Here is a 14,635-nt window from a genome sequence, read left to right as displayed (position 1 = left end):
ATGGGTCGTCTGCTCCTTTTCGTTCCTGAAGGGGTCTCCTGCTATGAGGATGTGTTGCTATTTGTTCATCTAGCCTCCTGCTCACAGGCCTGTGGCTGTTCCTGGTCTGAGGCTCTGTGAGCAGAGCTGGGGGCACCTGTGGATTCATCTTCTCCCGGTGGTTGCTTGCACTTCTCCGGAGTAAACAGACTCCGGAGGGGGCACCGTGGGGCCCCAGGAAACTGCCCAGCGGCTCTTCGCAGTGGCCGCCCGTTTTGCACCCACGTGGTGGGAAGGGCGAGTTCCCCCGCCCCCTCGGCGGCATATGGGGTATGGGGTATTCGCACGCAGTGGCCCTGTGGGGTGGGTGTGATGCTCCGGCCCCCTCCCTGAGGTCTGTGGATGCCGCCCACTGCGTCCTGCCGGTGCCTGCGCACGCCTCCTTCTGCAAAGTGTGTCTGCTCAAGCCTTCTGCCCCACTTAGAGGCTCTTCACCACTCTGTCGTAGTTTTCGGGGCCTGCTAATAACCCCAGAGAGAGGAGCAGAAATCACTGGATTCATCTAAGTAACCAACGAGGAGTTAAACCCTGGCAGGGGAGGGTGGGTGGCGGGAGGTGGCGACCGGGGGTGGGGTGAGGTGGAGGTGGGGAGACTTCCAGAAGCCAACCACAGAGTCAGAAATCAATCAAAACTGACGTAGCCTGGAGAAAAGCCAGTCCTTAAGAACACGGAGATATCTTTCTTTGCAAATAATGAATTGTACCCATCAAGGGAAGTCAGTGTGCATTAAGTAATATTTTTAAATTCCTGTCCAAGTGACAGCCGCATGCAGGGATGAAGCGACAGCAGAAGATGGGGGAGGAGGGGACATGTAGTGTCCCCAGGGCCCAGCGGCCAGCATCCTTGTTCTCAGGAAGGGTCCCCTGGGCCAGCTTCTGCTGCAGGACTCGGAGCCTCGTCAAATGAGATAAGTAAAATTCAGGTTTGGGGATGTGCTTTTAAATGCAATTACTGATGTTCTTATCCTACTTGAGCTGATTCTGTAAAGTGCTATCTCGCTTTCCAGAACGCCTCCGTGCGTGCACTGGCCTGCTTGAGCTCAGGGACGCAGCAGGGTCCCTGTCACCGAGCTGGAGCCCCCGTGGGGAGAGGCATGCTGAGGGCCTGGTCCCCCGCCCGATCCGGCCCATAAATCAAGCCCCAGAACAGGAGACGTGCTCACTTAGAGCAACAAGAAGATTATGTCCCTGTCAGAAAATCTACATCCTGGTGGCTCCATTTCAAACCCACGGTGTCTGTCCTCCGTGTCACCACCATCAACATTATCCCAACAATAAATTAGAGGGCGCTTGGGATGACGGATAGGCCGTGACGCAAAGCAATCAGTAGTGGAGGGAGCGCCAGCCCCAGACGCCAGTCACAGAGGAAGCCCGGTGGTCGGCTGCTTGTGCGAGCTCTCCAAGAATAAATGAGGAAGTCCGTGGCAGATCACAGAAATACACACTTTTAATTATTAAAAAGCTCTGCTATCGATCTGCTTTTTCTTCTAGAAGTAAATACCATTACAAAGATTTATAAGTGGAGTGCGGGGCGTCACTCTGAACGCCGCCAGGAATTCAGATGAGGGGCTCCACGTGGAGCATGACGCTGCAGGGCCCGGAGCCTGGTCCTGAGTGAGCCGGCGGCCCACGGAGGGCTCCCTGCTGCTGGACAAGGGCCTTGGGACGAAGCTCTGTCTGGGCCCCGTGGGCAGCCGCGGTGGCTGCGGAGCCCGGCCTCTCTCCAGTCACCAGCAGCCCCTCTGGGCCAGGAGGCCGCCGCCGCCTTGGGTCACGCTCAGGCATTTCGTATACAAGCTGCAGGGCCACACTGGCACTGACCCGGGAGAACGAGGGTGCCCGCCAGCTGACTCCTGCGACCAGCATCCCTCTCCAGGAAGCACCACTCTGGAGAACGTCCGCGACAAAGGGATGCGAGAGCAAGTACCTCTCACTTCCGTGAGCAATGCCGTGATCTGTCTGTGAGGTTCCTGGCAAGGAATGATGTTCCAACCAGAAGACGGGGGCGGGTGGGGTGGGTGGGAAGAGGGAAGCATGGAAAGCTGCGTTTCTCAGAGCGAAATATCCCGCTACCTAATAAGCATGAGCAGCAGCTGCGGCCCCGATAGAAAGGCGAATCCCCGATCTGTGTGCTGATGCTGCAGGTGGTTTGACTGAAATGTCAGAACAATTTCTGACCTGCTGACACCCTTGGCCAGAGAGAGGCACGAAGGTCCGCCCCCAGAACTCGCTCCTGCGCCTGACGAAGCCCTCTTCGGGGAAACCTGCAGAAGCCGGGTTCCCGGACAGTCCCCTCTGCCCCCTGCCCTCGGTGCCACGGCCCACATGCCTGTCCGGTAAGTTCCGGGCACAGGCCTCTCACCTGGACCCACGCAGGGACCAGGGCGCAGACTCCCCCGTCCAGGAGGGCTGTCTGCGGGGAAGGACCAGCCTGGAGTGACAACAGCTGGGCCCACTTCCGGGACAGAGGCGGCCTGGCCCCGGTGCTCAGCCCCCGCCCGCCCTCCGCAGGCAGTGGGGTCCCTGCCAACCCGGCTCCCAGCGTGGCCTCACCCCTCACAGCCCCACGCGGACCAGTGGAGCAGCCTCTGGAGCAGGAAACTGCATGAGTTCACAGCCTTCACCATGCGAGGGAGCCAGGCGTTTCATTTCTAAACAGGTATTTGCTCTCTCAAAGGCGTCTGCCCGGGCACGGGTGGGCAGGAAGGGACTCCCACGGGGAGCACCGGCTCCTCAGCGCTTCCTGCCGGGTCAGCAGGCGCTGCCCCGACCGTCCACTCCCCAGCCCGGCGCACAGGACCTGCCAACATTCGGGTCTGGGCAGGAAGGAAAGTCAAGGCCCCTCCTGACGGCCCCTCTTCCATCCTCACTCCCCACCCTGGAAGAGCTGGAGGCTGATGGCCCTGCCCTGGCTTGCCATCGTCCTAGAACCTTCTCCAGGGTTAAGACGCCAGTTTCCTGGGGCACTCGTGGTCACCAGGGCACAGGCCCCAGAAGCCCCTCCACGAGCAGGTGGTCTGTGCTCAGCCCCTACGTACCCGGCTGAATGGGATCCCATACTTCTTGAGGATGATGGGCGAGATGAGGGTCATCTTGTGCCGAAGGAAAGCGTCGCAGCCCTGGGAGCTCCCGGGGAAGAAGCCTAGAGCAGAGAAGACCAGCATCAGCCTGGCGGGACAGGGCGGGGCCTGCCCGGTGGGACGGGGCAGCAGGGCAGCCGGGACACCTCTCTCCGGGCAGCCCTTTCCTCCGAGGCCCCGAGGGAACGAAACACACAGGGGACTGCGGGACGGGGTCCTGGGTGACGAGGGGCGCACCCACAGCACACACCCGTGGTCGCAGACAGGGTGCGGCTGCCCAGAGACCACTGCCCACCCCGAGCTCCCCTCAGACAAAAGCCACTGCGTTGCTTCCACACAGTCACTCGGCCACGTGAGAGCGCAGCCCGGACACAAGACAGGGGAGCTGCTGCTCTTGACCAGACACACGGTGACCACGGTGAGTGGGGTCCCCCACCACCCCCCAACACTGAGGAGTCCGCAACAAAGAGGGGGGCCACCTGAGTGGCGCAGGCTCTCCACCCACGTGGTCCCACCGCCACCAGGCAGGTGAGGACACGGAGGCCCGGGAGACAACCTGCCCACCTCGGCCCCAGACACACGGGGCCAACGCAGGCTGCGCCCACAGCCCCTAACCCTCTGTCTGTGCTCACAGCCCCTATGCTCTCTGCCCCACGATGCGCCACGTAACTAATTTACAACAGGGATAGCCTCCGCGAGCCTACGGAAAGCCCACCATCAGCTCTACCTGCCCAGAAACCGTGCTTCACTAACGCAGTTCAGGGACGTTCCCACATCGCCTGTTGGCTGAAACTCAAGTCAATGACACGTGTGTCTCGTGGTTAAGAAAAAGCCTGTCCCAGGTTCTGCCCAGGGTGGCCAGGCGCCTCAGCTCAAACCCGCACAGAGAGTGGGCACAGGAGGGCTGCCACACGGCTCCTCGAGGTGTGGGATGAGTCCCCACGGCAGCGGCACCAGCACGCGCTCCCGAGCGGCCACCTCCCTCTGGGACTGATCCCCAGACGCAGGCAGCCCCAGGGCCCTTCTGGAAGCCGATCCAGACCGGGCCCAGCCTCCAGGCCAGTGCGCACCCTCGAGGGCTGCTGGTTAAAGAGGGCACGTGTGTGTGTATGCACGTGCGCACCCGCGTGGCCCCACCCACACGCCAAGGCTGCAAGAGGCTCCTAACCGCAAGGACACAATGGCAAGGCTCTGGAAGGTGCCAGGGCTGACTGAATCCAGCAACTCTGCTCTGCACTAGAAGCATTTCAATTAGAGTTACGGCTGCCTGCCGCCCGGCCCGCCGGCCTCTCTGCAGTTCCTCTTTTTAATGCACAGTTTAAGTGGCTCTCATTAAAGCTCTAATAAAGAAGCACATTTTAAGTGATTAGCACCAATAACGCGCCAACACATTAATGCTCTCCCCGTGGGCTGCACAACTCTCCCAGCGAGCCCATTCGGAGCACGGCTATTCATTTTCCATATTAATCGCAAACCCATTCCGCCCATCTCAGTAATGGAGCCCCTGACGCACACCCCCAAAAAGTTTGGAAGGGACGCCTAGGAGGGCAGTGAGTCACTTGCCCTGGAGCCTCCCCCATCCTTCCTCCGAGGAAGGGAGAGCAGTCCTGAGTGAGGGGCTGCAGAGGAAGCAGGAGGCTCCTGCCCCTCCTCCAGAGCTGACAGCCCCTTTCCTGAATTCCAGGAGTCGCTTGACTTAATGAGTCTGGATTTTTCAAGAAGCAAGGACGGGGCGGCCTCCCTGCTAGCCGACTCTTCCTCTCCCAGCCCCGGCCACTGAGCCTCCCTCAGATGCCCAGGAAGCGAGCCAGCATCCAGGTCGGGGCATCAGAAAGGACCCGGCAGCAGCTCCGGCTGCGGGAACGGAGCACAGGGCGAGCTCCAGGGACAGCGGCTGTGGCACTGTCTGGGCTCGGCGGGGGGCCCCAGAGGATCCTGCATCCGGCTTCTCTTGCTTCTCTAGTTGGTGCTCCGATCACCCAAAACTTTTCTAGTAGAAAAGGCATACTGAGGGAGAACAGCCGGGCATGGCTAAGTGCAACCCCCTCTGAACAGGAAGAACAGAGAAGCTGCAGGCAAGGCCCGGGGGTGTCACGGACGTGGTCCCCAGAGAGCGCCCGCACTGATCCCCGTGGCTCTGCAGGTATGGGGGGCTGAACAGTGACCCCCAAGACGTCCATGTCCTGATCCCCGCAACCTGTGGAAGGTCCCCCCTCAGTGGTAAGAGGAACTCTGCAGACGGGATAAAGTTCAGGCCCCTGAGATGGGGATGGGCCTGGACCACCCAGGGGGCTGGTGTCATCCGGAGGGTCCTTATAAGAGGGGGTCAGAGGGACACTCGACCACAGACCAGGGAGACAGAAATGAGAGCGACGCGGCCCCACGCCCAGGATGCAGCTCCTCCAAAAGCCATAGAAGCCAGGAACCGGGCTCTCCTCCGGGGCTTCCTGAAGGAGCCAGCCCTGCGGATGCCGTGACTTTTAGCCCCTAGAGGCTCGCTGTGGGCTTCTGGCCTCCAGAGGTGTAAGAAGATAAACCTGTGGGTTAATGGGTGTTTGCGTGGTTTGAGGTTCACGGCAAAACGGAGGGGACGTGTGTTGTTTTAAGCCACTGAGTTTGTGGTAACTTGTTACATCAACAGGAAGCTAATACAATAGGAAAAGACATTTTAAATTTGCATTTTAAAAAACGTAATGGGAACAAAATTAATTGGGTTTTATTTTCGAGCTCAGTAAGTAAGTTAAATCAGCCTTTGCCATGCCCGCCTGCACTGGAATTTCTCCCGGGAGAAGCATGTTCCTGAGAGCGGCTCCAGCCCTGTCCATGAGGTCAAGGTCCAAGTTTCCAACATAAAAGGTGACATGACAATGGCCTCTGCAGAGGAACTGGGCCCGGGGGCACCCGCTCAACTCACCTGACGGCCTCCCTCCCACCCGGGACTCTGCCGACCCCGCCAACCCGCTGTGAGAATCTGCTGGGCAGAAAGATGGGCCGTTCCCACCCCCAAGTCAAGTGCAGGCAGGGAGGCGCCCACAGAGGCCGGCAGCCGGCTGGCAGGGAGCCTCACCAACACCAGGCCATGGCTTCGGACGGTTCTGTGGCCACCTGGGGGTGCCAGCTGCCTACTGCTGCCACGGGGGTCGGGGTGGCCTGAGGCCCCGTGCTATCTCCGCAGCAGACTCTCACCCTCACCCGGGTGCTGCCTGAGAGGGAGGGGCTGTTCTTGGCTGCACAGCGAGGGCCCGCCCGCTGGGCCAGCGGGGTCTGTGAACGTCTGTCCAGGCACTGACAGCCGTCCACCCTCAGGACATGGATCTCCATGGGGACAGGACAGGTGCGAGATGAGAGCGATGGGGGGAACAGCCTGGCCCCCCATCGGGGCACACAGAGGCCTCCGCGCCCCCCAGCCTGGGTGTCTGGCTTGTCTCTAAGGATCCCATGCCCTGAGGGCCAGCCTTTACCCGGGTGGTCAGAGCCCCAGACGCAGCCCGGGACCCTCTCCAACAAATCCTGTCAGCCCAAGAGGCCCTAGCGAGGGTCTCAATCCAGGTGGTGGAGGGAGCCTGGGTGACCCGACCCTGCACGGGATTAGCAGATGGCCCTGCAGTCCCCATGCGGCCGCACGGAACAGGTGCGGACCTCCAAACTGGACTTCTCGTGTTCTAGACTGAGCAAAGAGTCCATAAAGACAGAAAAGGGTGGACGCAGCACCAGGTGCTGGGGGGCAAGGGGAGCACGGGCTGCCCCCAGCCAGCAAAGCCTGCGGTCCTGTCCCGAACTCTGGGCCAAGAGGCTAGAAAATGAGAGTGTTGAAGCGACGGCATCCGTGTGGCTTTCGTGAAGTGACAGACCCACAGCGGGGGTCCACGACCTGACCGCCAGGGAAAGGAGTGGAACACAGCCAGGACACCTGGAGCACATCACCCTCCGGGACACCGACCCCCAGACAATAGCGTGAAGCCGGGGAGGGAGAGGCCGCCAGCCCACCGCCCACCCTGGCCCCAGTGGGCCCCAGGCACCTACCGATTGCCAGACGCTCCAGGCGCTTGCCATGCTCTGGGGGGATGGCGTACCTACGAGAGAAGGGAGGCACGTCAGAGGGGAGAGCGTGTGGCCACTGCACAGCTGAGGGCCCCAGGAGACACGTGGGCCCGGCACAGGGCAGAGCCGGGCGGCTGCGGTCGGCGTAAGGGAGGGGCTGTCGGGGTCGGGGGATGCCACACGGATAGGAAGAGGGGTGAGGTGGAGGCCCAGGACCCAGGACTTGGGGGGCAGTGACACACCCTCGGAATGCCAGGAGTGGAGACATTCCCAGTTAGGCGGCTTCGAAAGCAAAGCATAAAGTAAAGAGCACTGGATTGGAACCAAGGAGGAGGACGGAAGCATCCCGGGCTGTCCCCCCAGCCCCAGGAGCCGAGGGGAAAGAAGCTTCAAGAAGGAGCAAGACTCCACTCGTCACCCACTTTCATAAGTTGTATTTTCACACGTTTTTACGTTTGAAAGATGATTGCGGCTGTCATAAATAAAAAAAGATGTAAGGTGAAAGTCTGCAAACAGATGAAGCGAGAGTGTCACCTGCTGATGCGAGCCAGCGTGTCGGGATACCAGAACGCTTTCCTGGCAGAGGGCGGTGCCAGGAGGGACAGCCAGGGGCCAGGGGTCCAGAAGTCCCAACCCAACCGACGTGCCACCCCCAGACCACCCAAGGGCACTTGGGCAAGACGGAAACCTCCAGTTTCTTTTTTTTTGGCTGCACCACGAGGTATGCGGGGATCTTAGTTCCCCGACCAGGGATCGAACCCTCGCCCCCTGCAGTGGAAGCACAGTCTTAACCACTGGACCTCCAAGGAAGTCCAGGAAACCTCCATTTTCAAGCAAAGGCGAGGCATGGTAGGGCCACTGTCCAGAGGAGGAGGGAGGGTGGTAAAGCGTCCAACGGTAGAGCTACTAGAGCATCTGAGTCCCGTCCCATCTGGGAGAAACTCCAGGATCCGGCAATCCTGCCCCCTGGGAACACTGGGCCACGTCTGACACATTTCTAGTTGTCACGACTGGGGGAGTGGTCCTGGCATCGAGGGGGTTGGGGGGATGCTGCTCCACACCCCACAGTGCCCAGGATGCGCCCTAGTAGAGAATGACCCACCCGATGTCAGCAGTGCTGCAGGGCGCGGGGACCGTGCTCCAGAATAACAACGGCAATCTCTGGAATTCTAGAACGAGGCCACAGGAGGATGTTCCCCACGGCTGCGCCCTCCTCCCCCACAGGGCAGGAAGCCAAATGGGGAGGGACACGGAACATGGAAGATCGCCCAGGCTCGGTAGCTGGCTGAGTCCACTCCAGCTGAAAGGTTTATCGTTACTTTTAATAAAATAAAAGGGGGCAAGGGTAGGAGATAAGGTGAACATTGTGCTGTCTCTAATCTAACACGATAAAAATAATTAATTTCTGGCATGTTTCATGGCCCTGGAGGTGGCCGTGGCACCTTTAATTCTGCTGTCGTCAGAGAATTGCCCATTATCTGGACAAAGAGGAGGTGACTCTTTTTTAAATGGCCTTTTATCACTTACATAAAGATGATAAAAATTAATCCCAATCCAAAGCACCTCTGTGGGATTAAGGTCCCCCCACCAAACAGGGAAATGAAACATTCTGTCCCTTCTGGGAAGATGCCCGAGGACAGGAAGGAACTTACGGCTCCAAGGCTGTGATGATTAACGCAATATCGCCAGTCTACAATGCTGCTTTCACTTAATTACAGCCTGTAATTGGGAGTTGTAAAGATAAGATTAATTGAATCTGGTGGATGTTAAAAGTTTAAAACATTGGAACGTGGCTCCTCTGTTATCGGAAAGTACAAACTGCAGGACACTGGGCTGAGTGTTCAGATGAGCAGCCCCTGGAGAGATTAGAAAGGACTCGTGGATGGGAAGCCGGCAGCCAAGGGGGACATCTGGACCCCGACGGCCAAGAGCACGCTGAGCCTCCCACGGTTTGGAATGACCCGGCGACAGCCTGGGAGATGCTGAGAGGCCCCTGTGCTCCCCCAGCCCACACCCAGGGACTCAGCAAGCTGAAAACCTCAGACTTTGGGGGAAGGCGGGCAGAACTGGGGTCCTGGTCCTTAACGAAACACACGCTGAGCGTGGGCCGTCCATTCAAAGGAGGCAGGGAGGGCGGCAGAGGCTCCATCTGTGCAGTTGTAACGGCTCCCCGAGTTCGGGCGGCAGGTACCCACAGAGCCCCCTCTCTGCCATGGCCCTCCCCTCCGGGGCCCCAGGCAAGCCCAGAGCAATGGAGGCCCAGGTGAGCCAGTCTCCCAGCAGGACCGACATTCACCACTGAAGGAAAAGTCCCCAGACAGAGGGGCCTCCATGGCAGAGCCTTGCATAGTCTCCAGCCTGGGGCCGGGGCGCGCTAACCTTGTTACAGCCCCGCCTGGCGTCACACCACTGGGTCGGGGCATCCCTGACTCTCAGGCTTGGCTCTGGGAGGAAATAAAAGAAGGCAAAGCAGCTCTTTGGGTTGAGCAGGGCTGCTCGCTAACTCTCGAAGTAGGCAAGCATCTGTCTGGCCATTAGTAAGCAGGTTCTGGGGCCGTAAAACAGAGTCGGTTTTACTGGTCGCCAATATGGGGGCAGTTTGTCTTGCTCCCTGGGAACTCCGTCCCCAACACAAGGTCAAACCTCACGGCCAAAATCAATCTGCTTTGCCCGCCTGCGACCCCAGGCAGCTGCTCTCTGTACGTGGCAGCCCGGGTCGCCTGGGAGGCAAAGGGTGCTTGCATGTTTCCTTGGACAGACGGCCTGCCCGGGTCCACGTCCATCTCACGACTGGGCCGGTGCGAGGTTTCCCAGCCGGCGGTCAGCCCTGCCCAAGCCCACACAGAGCCCCCGTGGCTCCCCCATCCCGCTCACTGCCAGCACGAGGCTGGTTTCCCACGTGTTCTGCTACACGGTGGCCGTCTCCTTGGTCCACCAGCCCCCGCCTCCTCCTGGGCTGACCACATCCCACCCCCAGATGGCCCCCGTCACCATGCTCCTCCCCAGGGACTGGGCTGCAGCTGGGTGCCTCCTGGTGGTCAACTCACTCCAGGCCAGCACAGAAGTCATGGCAGAAGAATCTGGACGTGTCGGATACAGGAAAGGGCAGAGCCACTCCCAGAATCCAGGGAGGGATGGGAGGGACAACAGACCAGGGGCTTCAGGGGGCAGAGTCAGAAATGGGGGAAACCCCTTGGAGGAGTCTGCAGAGGGTCGGGCTGCCCACACGGGGTCACGCAGGTCCCTCCGGCCACAGCACACGAGCCCCGGTCCTGAGACCGGCCAGGCAGGCCCCTCTGGACCTTCTCCACGTATGTTACCAGCCCATCATGTGCGCCCCTCCCTCTGCCCTTTCTCTCCTCTGGTCAACGTTTTACACAAAGCACTTCTGGATGACACTCAACCGGAAAGTCATGGAAAATTCGGCGCTGTCAGCTCGGTGTCCCTGGCAACCGCTCCAGGTTACCCCGCAGAGGCTGCAGCAGGACTGGACAGGCTCCATAACTCCGGGTTTAATGTTGTGGAATCGCCGAGGAGGCCGAGAGAGACGAATTCAGGCATCGTTTGCCAGACACCTTTTTCAGAAAGGCAGTCGTCTGCAAATACCAGGGGCTTCGGCGAGAAAATAAAGCAATCTTAGATCCTCTATACAGCCCAGGAGGTAACGGCAGAGGACACGAGACGCATGCAAAGCCACACAACGGTAAAGAGACCGTCCCAGTCCAGCAGTTTCACTGTTCAAACGACCGGCTGACGGGAAGGCTTCCGGAGGTGACCAGAGTCCAGAGGCCACGTTCCAGAAGGAAGTGACCCCCTGGTCTGGGGAGAGATGGGAGGGCTGGCCCTGCCAGGTGGGCGTCCCCCAGCCTCTCCTTTCCAGGTTTCTTCTTTCACACTTGATGTCTGGAGTAGTGGATGCACCCCCTCCAATCACAGCCACCCCAAAAAAGGCAACGTGGAAACCTGCACACCTGGCATAGGCCAAGAGGGAGGCCTGGGGCCAGAGCGGCCAGCGATCGCGTCCAAGACCAGCGTCCTGACACGTGTGCAGGGGTCAGACGTGCTTACAGGGGGCCAGGGACGGACTGAGGCTGGACGCTGGAGGGGTGCAACCCTGGCCAGAGGTGGGCATCCCGCGGGCCCTGCTGAGGCCAGGCCGGAGTCCAGTCACGAAGCTCTGGAAGCCAGGGGGCCGTGGGTGCTGTTTGGGCAGAGGCCTCAGTCCAGCAGGAGGGAGGCTCTTGGGCCCAGAAGCAGAGGTAGTTGAAAGGAAAACACATCCTCTGCGGGCAGGCTCTCGCCTTGGGCAGGGGACAGGCTGCGTCCATCCTCCCAAGACGCTGCCCTGGGAAAGGCTTCCTGTCTGCAGTGGAGGATGCTATTAATGGTGTCATTTTCTTGGTGTTTTGTTTATTCCCCTGGAATGGCTTGATGGATGTGAATAATTATCAGACTATAAAAGCCAGCAAATGTGCTATTTTCTATTGCTCTAAATCATCAAACAAATAAAGTGTGAAACAGCATTTCTGAATATAATTTTCCCCTCTAATGGCTTAGAATTATTATCAAGAACAATGAAAATAAATAAGTAAACGCCTTGTGAGTTAAAAATTAAATGAGTGTGTCAGGAAGAGGAACATGGGCCATAGTGGAGAGCAGGGACCTGCTCGGGGCCATTGGTTCTGCAGAAGAAGCAAGGGGCTTCAGGCTATGCAGGAGCCCGGGCCTCTGGGTGTGGACTCCCACCGCCCAGTGCCCTCTGGCCCAGGGAGTGGGTGTCCGGGACCACCTCCCAGGGGGGAGGGCTGTGCTGAGTGAGGGGTGTGCACCACGGTACCTTGTGCCCAGCTGACCCCCGGGAGGTCCAGGGAGCCCGTGTACCATTGCCCTGAGACGGCCACACGAGACCTCGGGAGGCAAGGTGGGTGGGGCTGGCCACTGCCCTTCCTCTCCCGGGCCAGGGACAGACAATGCCAGATGGGCCGCTGCCTCTCAGGCCAGCAAGAAAACCTGTGGTCCCAGGGCAAGTTGTCAAGACGAGGAACGGGACACTCCAGTGGAAGGCATCACACCCCCGACGGGGCCCGGTTGCTCGGCTGGCCGGCCACCCTGGGCTACACGACCCGTCAGAGTGTATGGAGTTCCCTGTGAGGAGGGTGTGTTGCCACGGTAACGAGGTAATTCCCACACGCTCCCGCCAGCTGCAAGGGTAATGAGAGTTGATGGGGTCCTGACTCTCAAACCCTGCTGCCCATCCCCGAGAGGCCCCCTTGGCCTCTGCCAGGGCCCTGCAGAACCGTTTTGCTCAGAGCCAGGTATGAAGCGCTATAATACGGACTGTATCTGTTCCCCAAGATGCGTGTGACTCTCCTCCGGGTGACAAGAGCACTCAGGACTTCTTCCATCGCCCAGCCTGACAGCTTCCACCGGCGCGAGGCTCGGCTCCCCGCCCTTCCTCTCTGCTGAGGAGAGCGTGCCAAGAGCAGGGGTCCAGCCAGGAGCCCTTTGGAAATGTCAGTTCAGCCCAACGCGAGTTGGAGGGTGAGGAAGTTAATTTCACAGTGTCTGCACAAGGCCGGGGCAGACAGGCCCCTTGCCGTTTAACATGCTATAATGACAGTGACGGAAACAAGAAGGCAGAGTCCACGGGAAGTGCCGAGACCACATGTCACGTTGGAGGCCACCTGGCACGAGTGAGCCGCCGGCACGGGCCCAGGAGGCCATGGCAGCTCCGAATGCCAGCGGCCCCCAGCACCCCGTGTGCTGGGCATAGGGAAAAACCGTTTCTACTGCAATCCTCAAACACACGCCCTCTCTAGCCATGCGTCAGTGGGACAGTCCTGGCGCGCTGCCCCGTGGTCTGGGCAGCCAAGCAGAACGAGCTGGTCACAGAGCAGGCTTCCCCTCGCCCCCGAGTTGCCCAGGTGCCATCTCTGCGCTGGTCAGAGATGAGCTGGGCCAGAGCAGCCTCTCGCTCTGCTCCTCCGCAGGGAGGAGTGAAAGGGCCCAGAGAAGCACGGTCACAGGCGGTGTCCCCTAATGTGATCACCACGGAGACGAGCCACGACGCGTCCAAGCACTGCAGGTGCAGCATCTACATTAAATTCCAAACCATTCTGTATAAAAAATTCTTAGGACTGCCCTGGTGGCGTGGTGGTTGGGAGTCCAGCTGCCAATGCAAGGGACACGGGTTCGAGCCCTGGTCCAGGAAGATCCTACATGCTACGGAGCAACTAAGCCTGTGCGCCACAGCTACTGAGCCTGCGAGCCACAACTACTGAGCCCGCGTGCCGCAACTACTGAAGCCTGTGCACCTAGAGCCCATGCTCCACAAGAGAAACCGCCACAGTGAGAAGCCCGCGCACCACAACAAAGAGTAGCCCCTGCTCGCCACAACTAGAGACAGCCCGCGCACAGCAACGAAGACCCAAAGCAGCCAAAGATAATAAATTTAAAAAAAAAATTTTTTTTTTTAGAAGAAATACATTAAAAAAAAAAATTCTTAGCCATCCAGGACTAGGAGGGACCTTCCCACTGTCACAGTTCAGAGGGAGGCAAGAGAGGTACTCTGGAAAGTTAGGGGCAAGGCAATCCACAGCACGGCACTGAAGACACTAGCCAGTGTAATAAGTCAAGAAAAAGATATAAGGGGACTAACAATCAAAAGGGAGGAGACAAACTTTTTCATGTCAAGTAGTATAACCTTCTACCAGGGAAAACTAAAAGAATGAGCTGGTGAATTAAGAACTAAACAGTCCAGCAAGGATGCAGAATAAAAAAATAAATAAAAATCAACAGACAGCCAGGCTTCCTCTGCACCAGAAAGACATTCACAGAAGACTATAAAACCCACTAAGGTGAACCTATCCCTTGTCTAGCGGTCCAGAGGCAGGAATTCCTCACCACAAACGAAGGCAAACATAAACCTGGGCGCATGCTGGCCACTGACAGAATCGCAGAGTCTGGTCCAGGAGACGGAAGTGCTCTCTGGGAGGCTGACACCGCCGGGAGATGCAGCCCCTTGGTGTCTCTGTCTGGAGTAGGACAGTGCAACAAACACACAGGCAGGCCTCAGAGTCGCGGCGGGCTCAGTTCCAGACCACCGCAATAAAGCGAATGCTACAATAAAGCGAGTCACACGAAGTTTTTGGTTTCCCAGTGCATAAAAAAAGTTACGTTCACAGTACTGTACCATACCATAGTCTAACAGTGTGCAATAACAGCATTATGTCTAAAAAAATAGTGCATATACCTTAATTTTAAAATGCTTTACTGGTGTAGAGTGCTAACCATCAACTGACAATGCAGGGTTGCCACAAACCTTCCATTTGTAAAAAATGAAGCATCTAAGAAGCGCAATAAAACAAGGCATGCCTGTACAGCAAAAAAAAACCTTGCCCCTGCCCACATCTTTCAGTAAAGGAGGTAACAGGTGTGACTGTGACATCGCCAGGTGACTCCAGGTACACACGTGG

At 58.5% G+C, this 14,635-nt stretch overlaps 1 protein-coding gene across 3 annotated transcripts in view; it reads right to left on the bottom strand.

Moving 5' to 3' along the window:
• Positions 1-14,635, bottom strand: part of KDM4B (lysine demethylase 4B) — a 134,664-nt gene that overhangs the window by 51,166 nt on the left and 68,863 nt on the right. For all 3 annotated transcript variants that reach the window (XM_082836020.1, XM_082836021.1, XM_082836022.1), the window contains exons 7-8: positions 7,143-7,192; positions 3,078-3,181 (exon numbers count right to left, since the gene is read on the bottom strand). In XM_082836020.1, coding sequence (XP_082692146.1) covers positions 3,078-3,181; positions 7,143-7,192 — 154 coding nt within the window. The remainder of the gene's footprint in view (positions 1-3,077; positions 3,182-7,142; positions 7,193-14,635) is intronic.

The sequence above is a fragment of the Leucopleurus acutus genome, assembly GCF_964270905.1.
Source record: "Leucopleurus acutus genome assembly, chromosome: 3".
In the NCBI taxonomy this organism is placed as follows: Eukaryota; Metazoa; Chordata; class Mammalia; order Artiodactyla; family Delphinidae; genus Leucopleurus; species Leucopleurus acutus.
This window is presented reverse-complemented; position numbering and strand designations above follow the sequence as displayed.